Genomic DNA, 15643 nt, shown 5'->3' with positions numbered 1-15643 from the left:
TTCTCCCTCTGTATGTATGCTTAGAGGTGAAATGAAAACAATGATTCTTGTTTATTAGGGTAATTGCTCTAGTAATTGAGGTAACTGAGTGGCATCAATCTCTGCAGCAGCCAAATAGTCTATCCATGCTATTAAACAAACTGATTCTGCATTCTCCCATTATATATATGTATAATATTTCAACAACAACAATAATAAACATGCTTTTAGGAGCCAGTCCTGGACCCATGTGGCAACTCCCAATCTCTTAGGGGTTGTCATTAGTCCTCTGTCTCTTGCCCTTAGTACCAGACAGGAGAGTGGCATAATAGTGTCACATACGCAACCATTCATGTGAGCAATTAGGGATAATTGGACTTGTGTCCTGTCTAGATTTGGATAATGTGTGTCAATTACTGGCCCATCTAGATGTGTCACTAAAGAGCAATGATTTTATTGCTGTAATTGAAATCATTGAGGGTGTCTTTTCTTTGCTGGGTCTGGGAGCAGGTTTCAGGTTCATTGCATTCTGTCCTGGGTTCCAAGCTCCCAGCAAACTCTACTTCTCCCTTTGTTTGGAGAAACAGGGAAATGGGAGTCACGCATTTCCATATTTATTTATGCAATTATATCATTTACATTCCTCGAGGCTGTCTTTGGCAGCTTGCTGGGGAGGCAGGAAAGTAAAGGCAGCGCCGCTTCATGGGTGAGCGAACAGAGGCGTCACATTCTTTACCCAGGGCAGAAACCTACATAGCTGCAAAATGGCCAACCCTCCGGAAACTTAGCATGTCGGGGGGGGGGGGACCCTCCTTTAGTTGTGAGAAAGCTCTGAACAAATTCAGTTCTTTTTTAAAAAAATATTTTATTTATAGGTTTTCCGTTATACACTCATATCATTTTCTGTTTTTATACAGTAATTCTTTTCGGCATCCCACCCAACATTCCATGGCGGTTCTTTATACATCTTAATTATACAGTGATACCTCGGGTTAAGGGACATGGGTAGTGCTGTGGGTTAAACCACAGAGCCTAGGGCCTGCCGATCAGAAGGTCGGCGGTTTGAATCCCCGCAACGGGGTGAGCTCCTGTTGCTCGGTCCCTGCTCCTGCCAACCTAGCTGTTTGAAAACACGTCAAAGTGCAAGTAGATAAATAGGTACCGCTCCGGCGGGAAGGTAAATGGCATTTCCGTGCGCTGCTCTGGTTCGCCAGAAGCGGCTTAGTCATGCTGGCCACATGACCCGGAAGCTGTATGCTGACTCCCTCGGCCAATAAAGCAAGATGAGCGCCGCAGCCCCAGAGTCGGTCACGATTGGACCTAATGGTCAGGGGTCCCTTTACCTTTACCTTTACCTCAGGTTAAGGGACGCGGGTGGCGCTGTGGGTTAAATGAATACTCTCCCAGAATACTGACCCCCAGATTCTTTTAACGGAATACCCTTAAAGGGGAGGGGTAGGTGATGGCCACAACCTCCCCTCCCATAAACCAAGCTTTTCCAATGCCTAACCACCAAACCCTACAAAGTTGTGACGATTTGAAACCAAAATTGGATGCCTGCATAAGCAAACTGTTCAGCTGGAGCAGATTGAGAGAAAATACTTTCAAAATGCTGAAGCATGTTTAAAGACAGTTTTCATCTAAACAATACGCCCTTGCATTTTTGCAAACAGGACTTGCCAAAGGGTGGAAAAGGGGGGGGGGGAGAAAGGGAAAGGCTGTGAATTTTCGTGACATACTAGGTCAAGGTAGTTGAGTGTCCATTTATTGAATTTACTTACAATTTGGTGCCGGCAGATGCCTTTTGTCAGAGAAATAACTGAATCCCTAGAGTGCCTGCAGGCTTTAAAGAGATACCTCCCAGGATTTTTAGTCATCCCTAAGGAATATGCATAGCTATGACTTTAAAAACTGAGGTACTTTGAAATTCGAGGGGAGGAGAAAAAGAACAGAGAGAAATAGTAAATGAGGCTGATGAGGAACTTGAATGTATTGTGGGCTAATGCAATTATTTCCCTCGATTCCTTTGAATAAAGTTGGCTGAACTTGAAAGAGAATCTTCCTCCTGTTTCATTTTACAAGGCTTCCCCTCCACCACCACTTTTTCTTTCTTTATGCTTGAAGGAACTGTTAATTTCCAACATACTTATTACCTTCTTGCCGGCAATGTCTCTGTGTTACGTCACGTTATTTCAACTGCCCTTCTTTATAGAAAAAAGTGAGAAATTCATATTTGGAAAAAGATTGAGAGATCAATAATATTTGGGGCAGAGGAGCGGAGCTTGCTTTGCCATGTGTGACTGGCCTATGAAATGCGTTGTTTGTGAAATATTCTCCCAAGATCTTATTTGCTGCAAGACTAGACCTGCTTTAGCAATTCTCTTTATTTTTGCCAACGTTCACATCATGTCGCTGTACCTAACTCTAGGTATTTGCACCTGATGATGACCATTGTGGATTACATCACAGAGGCACTTTTAAATACAATGGCCAGCTTTAATGGATTATGGAAGGGTCTTAGTTCATGGGTAGAGTGCATGCAAAAGATTCCAACTTTAACCCCTGGCACCTCAAGTTCAAGGGGTCAGATAGCAGGTGATGAAAAGACCCTGGACAGGTGATGCTAGTAAGAGTAGGGAATCCAGAACTAGATGGGTACATTGTGACTGTGTTCACACGTCACTCTAAGCCATGGTTTAGAGCATGGGTAGGCAAACTAGGGGACACAGGTGGCGCTGTGGCTTAGTCATGCTGGCCACATGACCCGGCCAATAAAGCGAGATGAGTGCCGCAACCCCAAAGTCGACCGCGACTGGACATAATGGTCAGGGGTCTTTTTACCTTTAACTAGGCAAACTAAGGCCCGGGGGCTGGATCTGGCCCAATCACCTTCTAAATCCGGCCCGTGGACGGTCCGGGAATTAGTGGGTTTTTTACATGAAAAGAATGTGTCCTTTTATTTAAAATGCATCTCTGGGTTATTTGTGGGGCCTGCCTGGTGTTTTTACATGAGTAGAACGTGTCCTTTTATTTAAAATGCATCTCTGGGTTATTCGTGGGGTATAGGAATTCGTTCATGATTTTTTTTTCAAAATCTAGTCCGGCCCCCCACAAGGTCTGAGGGACAGTGGACCGGCCCCCTGCTGAAAAAGTTTGCTGACCCCTGCTCTAAGCCATGGGTTAGAATGAGGTGCACTGAAGTGTATGTAACCCGAGGTACCACTGTACTGTTTTGGAAGAGGGGTTTTCTTAGGAACTGCAGCTGGGAGAGAAAGGGTTAATTTCCTCATCTACTCCTGCTCTGATCCCATTAGTTATCAGCTGCTCCCCCCTCCCACAGCTGATGCAATTTGCATATTTATTTATTTTTTAAAAAACCTGCTTGTTACATACAGAAAGACAAATTTAACATTGTGGGTACTTTGGCCCTGAGGAACCATTTATTTCCCAGGCTTGCTTTCTCTGCTCCCCCACAATTCCATCTTGTCAGCCTTCTGTGTTTTCAAACGGAATTGCTGTCAGATGTTGAAATCCTCCTTCCAGAAACTTGAATGAATTTCAGACTGAGCAGAATGGGAGCATCAGGCAAATCTATCTTCCTTCTGAGTCCCCTCTAGACACATCCCACTAGGCTGCCGCCTTCCTTGTAAGCAGTTGCTGTGACGCAGCCTACCGCATTGTGCCAACGTAGCATCCTATCCAGCAAGCGTGTTTTGTAATGAGACACTGATACTAAGTGTGTCCTATAATAGGAACCAGTGGCGTAGCGTGGGGGGTGCAGGGGGGGCCGGCCGCACCGGCCGCAAAATCTGGGGGTTAGGGTTAGGGGGCGCAAATCCACGGCTTAGGGGGCGCAAATTACTTGCCTTGCCCCGGGTGCTGACAACCCACGCTACGCCACTGATAGGAACGCTATGTAAAGGCACAGAAAGTCTTGTTCTCCAGTCCTGAGTATTTTCTCCCCCTTCACTGATTTCAACAGTGCTTTCTTCCAATTGCATTTAGGAATAGAACCTGAGCATTTATTTACGCAAACCCTGGTTTTTCAGGCCCTAGTCTGACACTCTAACCGCTGCACCAGACTGCCTATCTACTGCCTCTCAGTAAGGTTTATGATAGGTTTATAATCAAGGCTGCCTTTGTGGCCTTGGGTACCTGCACCAATAACTGTAGAAGGAAGATTTCTCCCTGTTGGTTCTCCTGGACCTCATATTTGTTTTTGATACCTCGAGTCATGGTACCCCTTCCGGGCTGGCTGGCTGGCTGGATTGGGGTTGAGAACCCCTATTCTGTTTTCGGGTATAGTCTAGCCTAGAGGGCAGGTACCAGAAGAATCTAGTTCTCAGGGACAACTATTTATCTTGTTGGTCTTTGGCTGTAAACAGAACAAATTAAAAGCCTGCTTGAATTAATCAGTACATTTTGCTCTATTCAGCCTGGAGCTGTTTGGCCAGTTTTAATTTATTTAAAAGATTATTCTGTACATGCTTTTCTTTATAATCCATTGTTAAGACAAGCAGATGGTAAAGAAGGGAGATGGAAAGGGTTAGCGGGCATTACTATCCTGACAGAAGCATACACCATCAAGGATTTAAAAGCATTTTGGAAGTGGAAGTGCAGTGGGGAGGTGGTGAAATGCGCCCATACTTTCTAGGTGATGATACTGAATGCCGAAGGTGACGTATCACCTGTGGGAGCAATTGAGGCGGATGTGCTCTGGGATTCTCTCTTGGCTGGCGCCCAGTTTTACAGCCCAAGGAGAACATGCATTGATTTTGAAGGATGGTAAAAGCGGAAGCTTCTGAAAATCTACTTAATGATGGCATTGCCTGCAGAGCAAGGAGTTGAAATCACCTGGGCAGAATCCGAAGGAGTCAGTGCTTTCTTTGGGGTTTCCCTGAATGGAGTCTTTCTTGGATCTGACCCAAATCTCCTTAACAGTCCCTGGTTCGTTTCAGGTGACGAGGTGCAGGTCAGGGCCTGCTGTCTCAGTTTTGGGTTGGTTTTAGTTTCCCAAAGTCATTTGCCCATCCCTGCAGAGCTATTTCTTTAATCTGATGGGAGATAGCTCCGACAGACCTCCTGACATGAAATGGAAGACTTCCCAGAGGAAATGCTTGAAAGCGTTGTGCTCTGGTTTTTCCTGTGCCACGGCCAGAAAACAAATATCTACGCACACGATAACCTGATTGCTATTTAGACTTGTTATCTCCTCCTGTCTGTGCTCTGGGTCTTTACAGCTTATTACCTTGGGGACAAGCGTGACATAATTTGGCAGCCAGTCAAGAATAAATTACTTGTGGATTCACACAGTTTCAAGGGCGTCCTGGGCACAGATACTCAATAGCAGAAAATCAGCCGTGCTGTATCTACAGAGCACAGAGGCAGTTAGCTATCGGCAGGGCATTTGATTGTTAAATGCAGACATTCAGAAATCAACTGATGATTGTGGTGGAGAAAAGGAGTAATCGGAGACCTGGCTTGAGATTTCAACCACCCAAGTTACAGGCTGCTCAGGCGAGCTTTGTTTCGGTTAGTCTTCCTTAACTTGGTTGTATCTCCTTCCTTCGCGTTCAGCTTAATGAACTGCATGTTCAGGGACCAGGTGAAGGATGCGCTATAAATGCAAAGTAAGTGATGCTGAGATTTTATTTGTAACCATTTAGTTGGTGGCTTTTAAGACTTCTGGCTGGAGATTCCTTGGCTGAACAAATTGGTTGCTCATAATATAGAGTGGGGTCATAGTCGTGGATTTGTTGCGTAAACTTTCTCTGTAGTTCAGGGCTTCATTCAAAGCATCTCTTTCTGTGATGCATGCAAATGATGCAATGGGGTTGGGCATGCAAAATAAACACCGCAGCTTCAATGTGAGTGTATTATGTGGCTGTTTTCAGGCTGGCGTAGATAATAGAGAGTTTTTCCTGTAGTATGAGCTGTCTCTCCTTCCTGTTACTGTGTAGGGGTGATAGTTCTGAGAAACCTAATTTCTACTTTCCCCCGGGTAAAATCTAAGATGGTAGGGACAGAGCACGTTACAGCCTCATCCCATTCCCATACACATTTACTTAGAACTTCTTAGTGCAAGAATTGTTGTGATCCCATACATACCATTCACATCCCTGTAAGGTTTGCTTTGATTAATTTACTTAAATTATATCCCACTGCACACTCAAAAACAAAAAAGGCCCTCAACAGGCAACAACAGTTAAAAAGCAATAAGATGTCTTCTATATAAAAGAAGAAGAAGAAGAAGAGTTTGGATTTGATATCCCGCCTTTCACTCCCTTTAAGGAGTCTCCAAGCGGCTAACATTCTCCTTTCCCTTCCTCCCCCACAACAAACACTCTGTGAGGTGAGTGGGGCTGAGAGACTTCAGAGAAGTGTGACTGGCCCAAGGTCACCCAGCAGCTGCATGTGGAGGAGCAGGGACACGAACCCGGTTCCCCAGATTACGAGACTACCGCTCTTAACCACTACACCACACTGGCTCTCTGCCAATTAAAAGTTGTTGTTCTTTAAATCCCAACATAAATAACAATTACAAGTTCATAGCAGAGGATTGCAATAAAGCATCATTTAAGACTGGAATAAAATTGGCATTTATAAATGTTTGCTGGAGCAGCATTACCTCCTAAAACCCAAGCAAACCCTTCTAGGGAGGGAATATTGCACCAATGGCCCCTCCATCGAAATGCCATGTCTCTCATCTCCACTGGCTTCACATCACCCAGTGCTGGCATTTAGAGAGCAGGCCTTCTTCTGTTGGCTTTATGAGCAAAGGGAGGATCATAGGACAATGAAGCGTTTTCTGAGGTGCTTTGGGCTAAAACATTCCTGGTGCAGGCATGGAGACTCTCAATGTGGCAATGATGAGCCCCTTGCTAGGAGGGACCATAGCTTCGTGGTAGAGACCGTGGTTTGCATGCAGACAGTCCCAGGTGTTTTCTCTGGCATACCCAGTTAATTAAAGGAACATACAGCAAATGATGTGAAAAATCACTGTCTGACACCCCAAAGAGCTGCTCCCCATTGGAGTCGGCACAGTTGAAGAGGCTGTACAAATCACACCATTCCTCCAGCGTTGTCATGGGACGTGATGGTGGTGCTTGTGTTTCTGAGGATACAATACAGTTGTACCTCGGGTTAAGTACTTAATTCGTTCCGGAGGTCCGTTCTTAACCTGAAACTGCTCTTAACCTGAAGCACCACTTTAGCTGATGGGGCCTCCTGTTGCCGCCAGAGCATGATTTCTATTCTCCTCCTGAAGCAAAGTTCTTGACCTGAGGTACTATTTCTGGGTTAGCAGAGCCTGTAACCTGAAGTGTATGTAACCTGAAGCGTATGTAACCTGAGGTACCACTGTACCTCCAAAATGGTGTCACATTCTTGCCACACACACACAACGGCAGGGAAGATGTCCTAGCAGCCAGTTGTTATGTTTCAGAAGGGGCAACCTGGTACAGAAACTTTGAGGCAAGCCATTGGGTTGCTTGAGTGACAGGATTTCCCATTGAACGTCAGCTGGGCTCCTCTGAGTGCGGCATGATCCGGAAAAGAAGGTGGAGAGCAATCCCCAGCTTCCACGTTCTGAACCGTGTTCCCTCAGATCAAGTAGACGGGGCTGTTTGTACTCGGCGTTACTTGCCGCTCGCTGTTTCCACCTTACAAGCCTTGTGTTGGAATGATCACAGAGCGTGATGCTGGGCTGTAGCTGGTCTCCGGGAAGAACTAGGCTGCTTTGTTAGGGCCCATAGCTGCAGCGGAAGTGTGTGCCCATCATCAACCCACGTACGAGAAATGGGATCTCTTGGGACCCGGCCTTGTTGCACTGCACCTTGTGCTGCACTCTTCATGTTTGTTTTTAATTACACACTCTGAGACTTAAAGGGAGAACCCAGCCTTCCGACAGATTTTATCTGCTGATTATTTTCACAAATTGTTACAGAAAAGGCCTTGGGGGCTGGAGTGTAGGTGGAGGCTCAGTTACCCAGTCATAGATTGGATGCCAAGGGGGAGCGTCTTAACCTACGCTCACAAAGGCAGGTGCTGACAGATCCTCCTAGCCAAGGGAAACATGCTTACATTCTGGAGAGTGACAGAGAAAACGGTAAAGTACGACCTTGGCGGGTTAGCTTTAGACCGAAAACAGACTGCTCTCCCCTCGCCCTCCGCCCTCGCTCTTGCTTTGACCCTCTTCCAAACAAATTTTGGTTTCTGTCAGATAAAGAGCATTTGCCTTTGTCCTAAGGAAAGTTTGCTTTTCTGTTTTGTTTTGGTTTTTTTAAAAAAATAGCTGCACGTCTTTGGTAATCTCGAGTGCCGCTGCTCAGAGCGCTTGATTTCTCTGTGTCTTGTCAGTCGAAAGCAAAACAAAAACGAAGCCAAGACATTGTACTGCAGTCCCCCTTTTTCTAACATTTAGGTTCATCAGTACTACAGCTGCCTCCCAGAAGACAAAGTGCCCTACGTGAACAGCCCAGGGGAGAAAGCCCGTATCAAACAGCTCCTTCACCAGCTGCCGCCACACGACAATGAGGTGAGTCATTTAGAAATAATTGGGGAAACATTGGCTTAGTGCACACCGCAGGGGACTGGACCATCTTTCTGATGTCGCTGTTGCGTGCAGCAATTAGCCAGTTAACCAAGGCTCTGGCAAAGGATTTGTTAAAGGATTGTTTTGCAAAAGCTCTCTGGGTTCTTAAAAATGTTTTCCTCACTTTGCCCCCTCCCCACCACTCTCAGTGCTGGCTGATGAATTACTTGGCAGAGACCCTGCCCTCTGTACTTGTTCTCAGTTGAATAGAAATGGAAACAGTCCTCATATTTTATCTGGAAATGCATATTTATGCAAAGCCTATTTAGAGTCTAGATGTCCTATTACTTACGTTTATCTCTTCAATATTTATTGCTGAGAATCGCAGTTTCCAACTTTTATTTTCCTGGAAAAGACATATTTTGTGGTGAGAGATGTTGATAGTTTTTTATACATAAAAATAATGAAAGCTTTTGGGCTCAGACTCACAGAAAAACTGGCCTGGCTCTCAGTGTAAATGACATACTCTTAAATTGTAACTATAGGTACAATAAACATTTTGTCTCTGTGTGGAATTGTTGCTGCTGTGGGTTAAAATATTACTAGATAAAAGAGCATATATTTCTCATGCGGTTGCTAAAATATTAAGTTTTCTGCTTTTGTATTGAATTGAAGAACTGAAACATACAGGCTTTTTATTGCATCTGGCTGTGAGGTTATATATGACAGCAAAAAGTAAAATTTTAAATGTTGTCTTTGGGACACATTAAAATGGGTTCCTTGCACCACATCTGCAACTTGCCACTGTGAGGAGCCACTTGCTCAGCCTTTGTCAACCTGGTTCCCCCTAGAAGATTTGGGCTTCATCTCTCACCATCCCTATCCATTGATCATGCTGGCTGGGGCTGATGGGAGTTGTAGTCCGAAAAAATTACCCAGAGGGCACCAGGTTGTTAACCACTGACTTACTAAGCTACATAAGGCATGAAATGCATATTTGCATCTAACATAACAGGGTTTTTTTTAAAAAAATGCAAATGCACCAGTGGGGAATTTAACCCTTTCCTCCTCTCCTGCTTTCCTGAAAAAATAGTTCTACTTCTGCATTTCATGTTGTGCCCCTCTTAGGGATTGATTCCCCCCCCCCCTTTGGATTCCACAGCAAGCAACTGCTGCCCTGGCCACAACATTTGCTGCTTCGCAGAAGAGTATTTAAAACTCACAGCTCTTCCTCTCCACTGGAAAAGAACATGGGGAGCTGTGTTCAGCATATTTTCAGTTAACTAAAGCCATAGAACGGGACCTTACATCCATACCAAAAACTTCCAAAGCCAGACAAAAAAACCCAAACTGCTTCCTGATACTTTGACACCCCAGAAGTCTCTACTCACTTTGCTCCAGTTGAGCATTGTTTTGAAGACTGACTTAGCTTCTCCTTGTTAAGAATACCAGCAGCACCTTAAGTGGTTTTCAGATGATTACTAAATCGCATGCAAGAGAATGGACACCCATAGAGAAAGCTCAGTCCCCAAACTGGCCTTCTCCAACCTGGTGCCCTTCCATCAGCACCAGCTAGGTGGTGGTTAGAGATAAGAGTTGAAATTCAAACAGCTGGAGGGCACAAAGTTGGAGCAGGCTTCTTTAAATCTTTGGACTCACAGCTGTCCATGGAGGCGCAGGTTAATTCTGTGTCCAGGGCAGGTGTCTACCAGTTCCATCTGCTATGCAGGCTGAGACCCTACCTGCCCACAGACTGTCTTGCCAGAGTGGTGCATGCTCTAGTTATCTCCCGCTTGGACTACTGCAATGCGCTCTATGTGGGGCTACCTTTGAAGGTGACTTGGAAACTGCAATTAATCCAGAATGCGGTGACTGGGATTGGCCACTGAGACCATATAACACCTGTCCTGAAAGATATTCATTGGCTCCCAGTATGTTTCTGAGCACAATTCAAAGTGTTGGTGCTGACTTTTAAAGCCCTAAACGGCTTCGGTCCCGTATACCTGAAGGAGCATCTCCACCCCCATCGTTCTGCCCGGACACTGAGGTCCAGCGCCGAGGGCCTTCTGGCGGTTCCCTCACTGCGAGAAGTGAGGTTACAGGGAACCAGACAGAGGGCCTTCTCAGTAGTGGCGCCTGCCCTGTGGAATGCCCTCCCAGCAGATGTCAAGTTAATAAGCAACTATTTTACTTTTAAAAGACAACTGAAGGTGGCCCTGTTTAGGGAACTTTTTAATGTTTGATGCTGTACCGCCTCTCCCCATATGATCTGACATGGACTCTGTGATCATCATCTGAGAACTTTCTTCATGTGGCTCCTCCACAAGAGGCCCAGAGGGTAGCAACACGAGGCTGGGCCTTTTCTGTGATGGCTCCCTGTTTCTCGAATGCTCTCCCCAGGAAGGCTTGCCTGGCACCTTTGTTACATACCTTTAGGTACCATACTTTCCTCTATAACCAGGCCTTTGGCTGGTTAAACATTCTATGGCCTTTTAAATGTATTTGTGGGAGGGGAGTTATTGATTTGATTTTGTTTGTTTTTTTGTTATGTATTTGGTGTTTGTTTTTATGTTGTAAACCACCCTGTGATCTTTGGATGAAGGGCAGTACACAAATTCACTAAATAATAATAATAACAATGAGTAGGCCACAATGTAACACTTTTGTTGTGTGGTGAGACATAGTTTTTCTTGTCAGGGGGTAATTTTAGGTCCTGAAGAAATTGGAAATGGAGTAGGGAGATGATTTCTCTCAAAACCCAATCCTCACTCAGCTTGACTAAATGAAAACTACCTGTGATCCAAAGGACCAATTATTCCATTGTTGTATATATATATATAATTATTTTTTGCATATTACAGCATTGCAAATCCGGATTGTGTTAATGCCTGTGTTTGCAAATGGACTTGATTCATGGTACTCTTCTTGAACTTCCCATAACTTTGTCAGTGTGTTGGGTTGCCCTGGCTGTGTTATAGTTAGCTGCTAGTGTTCGCTAGTACCATGAGCATGTGAGGTTAAAAAAATCAAAAAAACAAACTTCTGGTAGCCTATCAAATGTACTATGCTGTGAAGCTGAGACATGTTTGTTTTCGTTTCAAAAGCTGTTAACAGAATTGTAAAATCCTGCTGTTGGAAGAGACTCAAAAGACATTAAATACCTCCCTTAAAGTAAGATCCTCCAACTATAGAATTGGAGTCTAGACTAAGGCCCAGGGATGGAGACTGAAGTTCAAGCAAAGATGTTCCAAGGCGATAAGTACTCTTGGAATTGAGTTTCAACTCATCAGTAGTCTTAAAAGTTGCCAACTACAAATGAGTCCAGAGACAGACGGGTCTCCCAATATAGAAAGGGGCGGCTGTAAAATTAGGCAGGGTGTGAAGAAAGCAGATAGAGAGAAGCTTTACTCCCTCATCCAAAAGTGACTGGCTGGAGCCTCAAGGAGAACAATACAATCCATACTTCATTCATGGAATTCACTGCTGCAAGATGTCACAATGGCCACCAGCTGAAGATGGCTTCAGATAAATTGATAACAGGATGTTGATCAATGACTACTGATCACAAGGGTTATATGCAGCTTCTAGGTTGGAGCAATAGCAGTTGAGGGCTGTTGACTTCATGTACTTTTTGTGGTATTTATACAATTCTAAAATGAATGCCTTGCAGTGCTGCAAATGTGTGCTCAATCCCAGTTCCCGGTCGTGCTTGAGAACAGTTCTCTCCAAGCTGGTGACCCCCAGGGCAGTGCCGGCTGGGGCTGATAGGAGTTTTGCTCCAAAACATCTGTAGGGCGCCAGGTTGGCCTTCATCCCAATCTTACTCTGGTGTTAGAAGTGATTTTCCAGCTGTTTTAATGTGGCTTGAAAATCTTATTCTGTGACCCACCTCGTAGGCCTTTTTTGGTCAAAGAAGGATGAAATAAATACAGTCGTACCTTGGAAGCCGAACGGAATCCGTTCTGGAAGTCCGTTCAACTTCCAAAACACTCGGCTTCAAAGGCGCGACTTCCGATTGGCTGCAGGAGCTTCCTGCAGCCAATCGGCAGCCGTGAAAGCCCTTCTGGACGTTCGGGTTCCCAAAGAACGTTCACAAACTGCAACACTCACTTCCGGGTTTGTGGCGTTCAGGAGCCAAAACGTTTGACTGCTAAGGCGTTCGTCAACCAAGTTACAACTGTAATCATCTTGCATATTTTTACCCTGGTATAAGGTTTTGTCTTTTTAAAGAAGTGTGGTATGCCCCTTATTGCTGTTTTAGCATAGAGCAGGGAATGCTTTTTAAAACTCTGTTCCAAAGAGCTTACTTTCTAGATATAAACAAACTCCCTGGTTAGGGGGCATGGCTGGGTTTTCCCCTTCCCTTTGACTAATTCTGCCCTTTAATTATTCTTTATTTTCATATCTTTGCTTTGTGTGAGTCTACAGGCTACTCTTAACCTACACTCATGTTTGGAGCATCACTTTAGCTGGTCCATAATATTTAACTGGGGAAATAATTTATTCCTGCTCTGAAATAAGGTGATCATTTAAGGAGAGAGCCCTGTTTGATGATATATTTTTTATAATGCCATTATTATATTGTCAGGTTTATATTTTATCCCTTTCCTAAAATGGGATTTGCCTTTTTCAGGACTGGCATATCCTGGATCAAAGTTTCATTCAGCTATTCACTATGCCCCCAAGATTTACTTGTTTGTTTATTTAAAAGCATTTATATACCACTTCATATTTCAAAAAACTAACTGATCCAGTTCCTGGCCAGTCACTGCCATCTCAGGCTGCCCAAAGTTAGGACTTTTTGACTCAATGTGCTGAGTTTATATTGAGTTGTATTTGACATATTCATGCCACCTTGGACAGATATTTTTGGAGCTCTTCACAATCTCTTCCTCTTATCTCATGTTCAGGGGTTTTTGATGAGGGACATTTATCAAAAGCTTTTTGAAACCCCAAGAGCACAATGCGTCCACAATCCAGAGCATGATGCAATCCAGTGCCTGACCCAAGCCTCCTTTACTGAGCTTCTGCAAGAGAGAGAAAAGTTCATACCATCTAATGTCCAGAGGAGAGATGAAAGAGAAAGCATTTCTAGAACACAGTGGCCCATAACAACGCAAGAATTTCCAAATTCTCTAGAAAGAAAAATGCTTAATTCCTTTGGGAGATGGATACTTACAGAATATCTGTATTCCTTTTGTGCAGAGATTTGCTTCTGTAGAAGTTCTGTAGAACTCAGAAGCACTTGATTGAACAAAAAAGAATAAGCCCTTTAAAATAAGTCCTTTAAAATCTTTCTATCTCTTCACGGGAATCAGTTAAGAGATCCATCCCCACAATTGTTCTTGGGACAGCTTGCCAGAATTTTGCACTGTTTAGGAAATGACTTTTTTATCTCCAGTCTGAATTTAGAAATGCTCTCTTCCCGTTAGTGTATTAATCTTTAACCGTATTAATGTCTTTCGTATTTTTCTAGAAGAAAAGTCCTGGCTGGAGCAGATGTAGCTCTCTTTCTACACCTGCTTATAATTTTTAACAGCTAATTTACAGGTCTGGCATAACTAGTGCAGCAAATTAGCTCCTCCTACCTCACCTATGGGACGCGGATGGCACTGTGGGTTAAGCCACAGAGCCTAGGACTTGCTGATCAGAAGGTCAGTGGTTCGAATCCCTGCAACGAGGTGAGCTCCCGTTGCTTGGTCCCTGCTTCTGCCAACCTAGCAGTTCGAAAGCACGTCAAAGTGAAAGTAGATAAATAGGTACCACTCCGGCGAGAAGGTAAATGGTGTTTCCATGCGCTGCTCTGGTTCGCCAGAAGAGGCTTAGTCATGCTGGCCACATGACCCGGAAGCTGTACGCCGGCTCCCTCGGCCAATAAAGCAAGATGAGCGCCGCAACCCCAGTCACAACTGGACCTAATGGTCATGGGTCCCTTTAACTTTTACCTCACCTATAATCTTTTGATTGTCCCCTCTGGCTTCTTTAATCCAGATAGAATACAGGAATACAAAAATTGAGAAGCAGGATCAGAGACTTCTGTAAGAACAGAAAGCATATGACAGGAATAGAGATCCAGCAGGCTTTGGAAAACACAGCTTACTCTTGGGTTCATATATACAAGTCTTACATTTTATCTCCCAAACAAACATCGCAACCCAGTCTTTAACTCCCCTGGAAAATATAATTTATTTTGCTGATCCATTGGGCAAGGGTATCATTTCTTTAATTTACAGCTCATTAACCAATTTTTCTTACAAACCTTTAAATGCTCTCAATCTCCACTGGGAGAGAGATTTGAATGATACTCTAAACGAGCCTTCCTGGAACAGAATCTGGCAGAAATTCCCTTTTCAATTTTATTCAGCTAAACTTAGGGGAAACGCACAAGAGCTAACTCATAGATGGTATTTGCATCCTGTACTACTCAATAAAATCAATTGCACTCTCCCAACAACTGGCTGGAGAAACTTAAAATGTAATTTCATTTTTCCACATGTGGTGGACTTGTCAAAACTTTGTATATTTTGGGATAACTTTTTTTGTGAAATGAGTATGAAAACTAAACAACAGGTACAGTGGTGCCCCGCAAGACGAATGCCTCGCAAGACGGAAAACCCGCTAGATGAAAGGGTTTTCCGTTTTGGAGGTGCTTCGCAGGACGAATTTGCTATGGGCTTGCTTCGCAAGATGAAAATGTCTTGCCATTCCTGGGGGTTTTTTCCGCTCCCTACCCCCTTTTTCTAAGGCACTAAGCTGCTAATAGCCTTTTAGCAGCTAATCCGCTAATCCCTTAAGCTTTTAATAGCCGCTAATAGCCGCTAAACCGCTAATAGCGCTAATCCGCTAATGGGCTTGCTTCGCAAGACGAAAAAACCGCTAGACGAAGAGACTCACGGAATGGATTCTTTTCGTCTTGCGAGGCACCACTGTACATCTCAACCTCAGTGTTGCTTTATTATCTATATTTGAAGGAGATTATGAAGAATTATCATGTAAAAAGCTTATATTACAATTAATAACAGCTGCTTGCTTGATGTTGCCAGTAACTTGAGAACCCTAAATGTTATCTGAAATGTGGCTGAATCAAATCTGGGACGTGGCACTGTTGGACAAACTGACTGGAAAACCAGG

The 15643-nt window shown here is 44.2% G+C and overlaps 1 protein-coding gene across 2 annotated transcripts in view; it reads left to right on the top strand.

Moving 5' to 3' along the window:
• The window catches only part of PRICKLE2 (prickle planar cell polarity protein 2), a 254848-nt gene that overhangs the window by 195161 nt on the left and 44044 nt on the right, over positions 1 to 15643 (top strand). For both annotated transcript variants that reach the window (XM_083424929.1, XM_083424930.1), the window contains one exon: positions 8402 to 8515. In XM_083424929.1, coding sequence (XP_083281055.1) covers positions 8402 to 8515 — 114 coding nt within the window. The remainder of the gene's footprint in view (positions 1 to 8401; positions 8516 to 15643) is intronic.

The sequence above is a fragment of the Podarcis tiliguerta genome (assembly GCF_965153285.1).
Source record: "Podarcis tiliguerta genome assembly, chromosome: 2".
Classification (NCBI taxonomy): Eukaryota; Metazoa; Chordata; class Lepidosauria; order Squamata; family Lacertidae; genus Podarcis; species Podarcis tiliguerta.
Note: the sequence above shows the minus strand (reverse complement) of the source record. Positions and strands in the feature narration are given on the sequence as shown.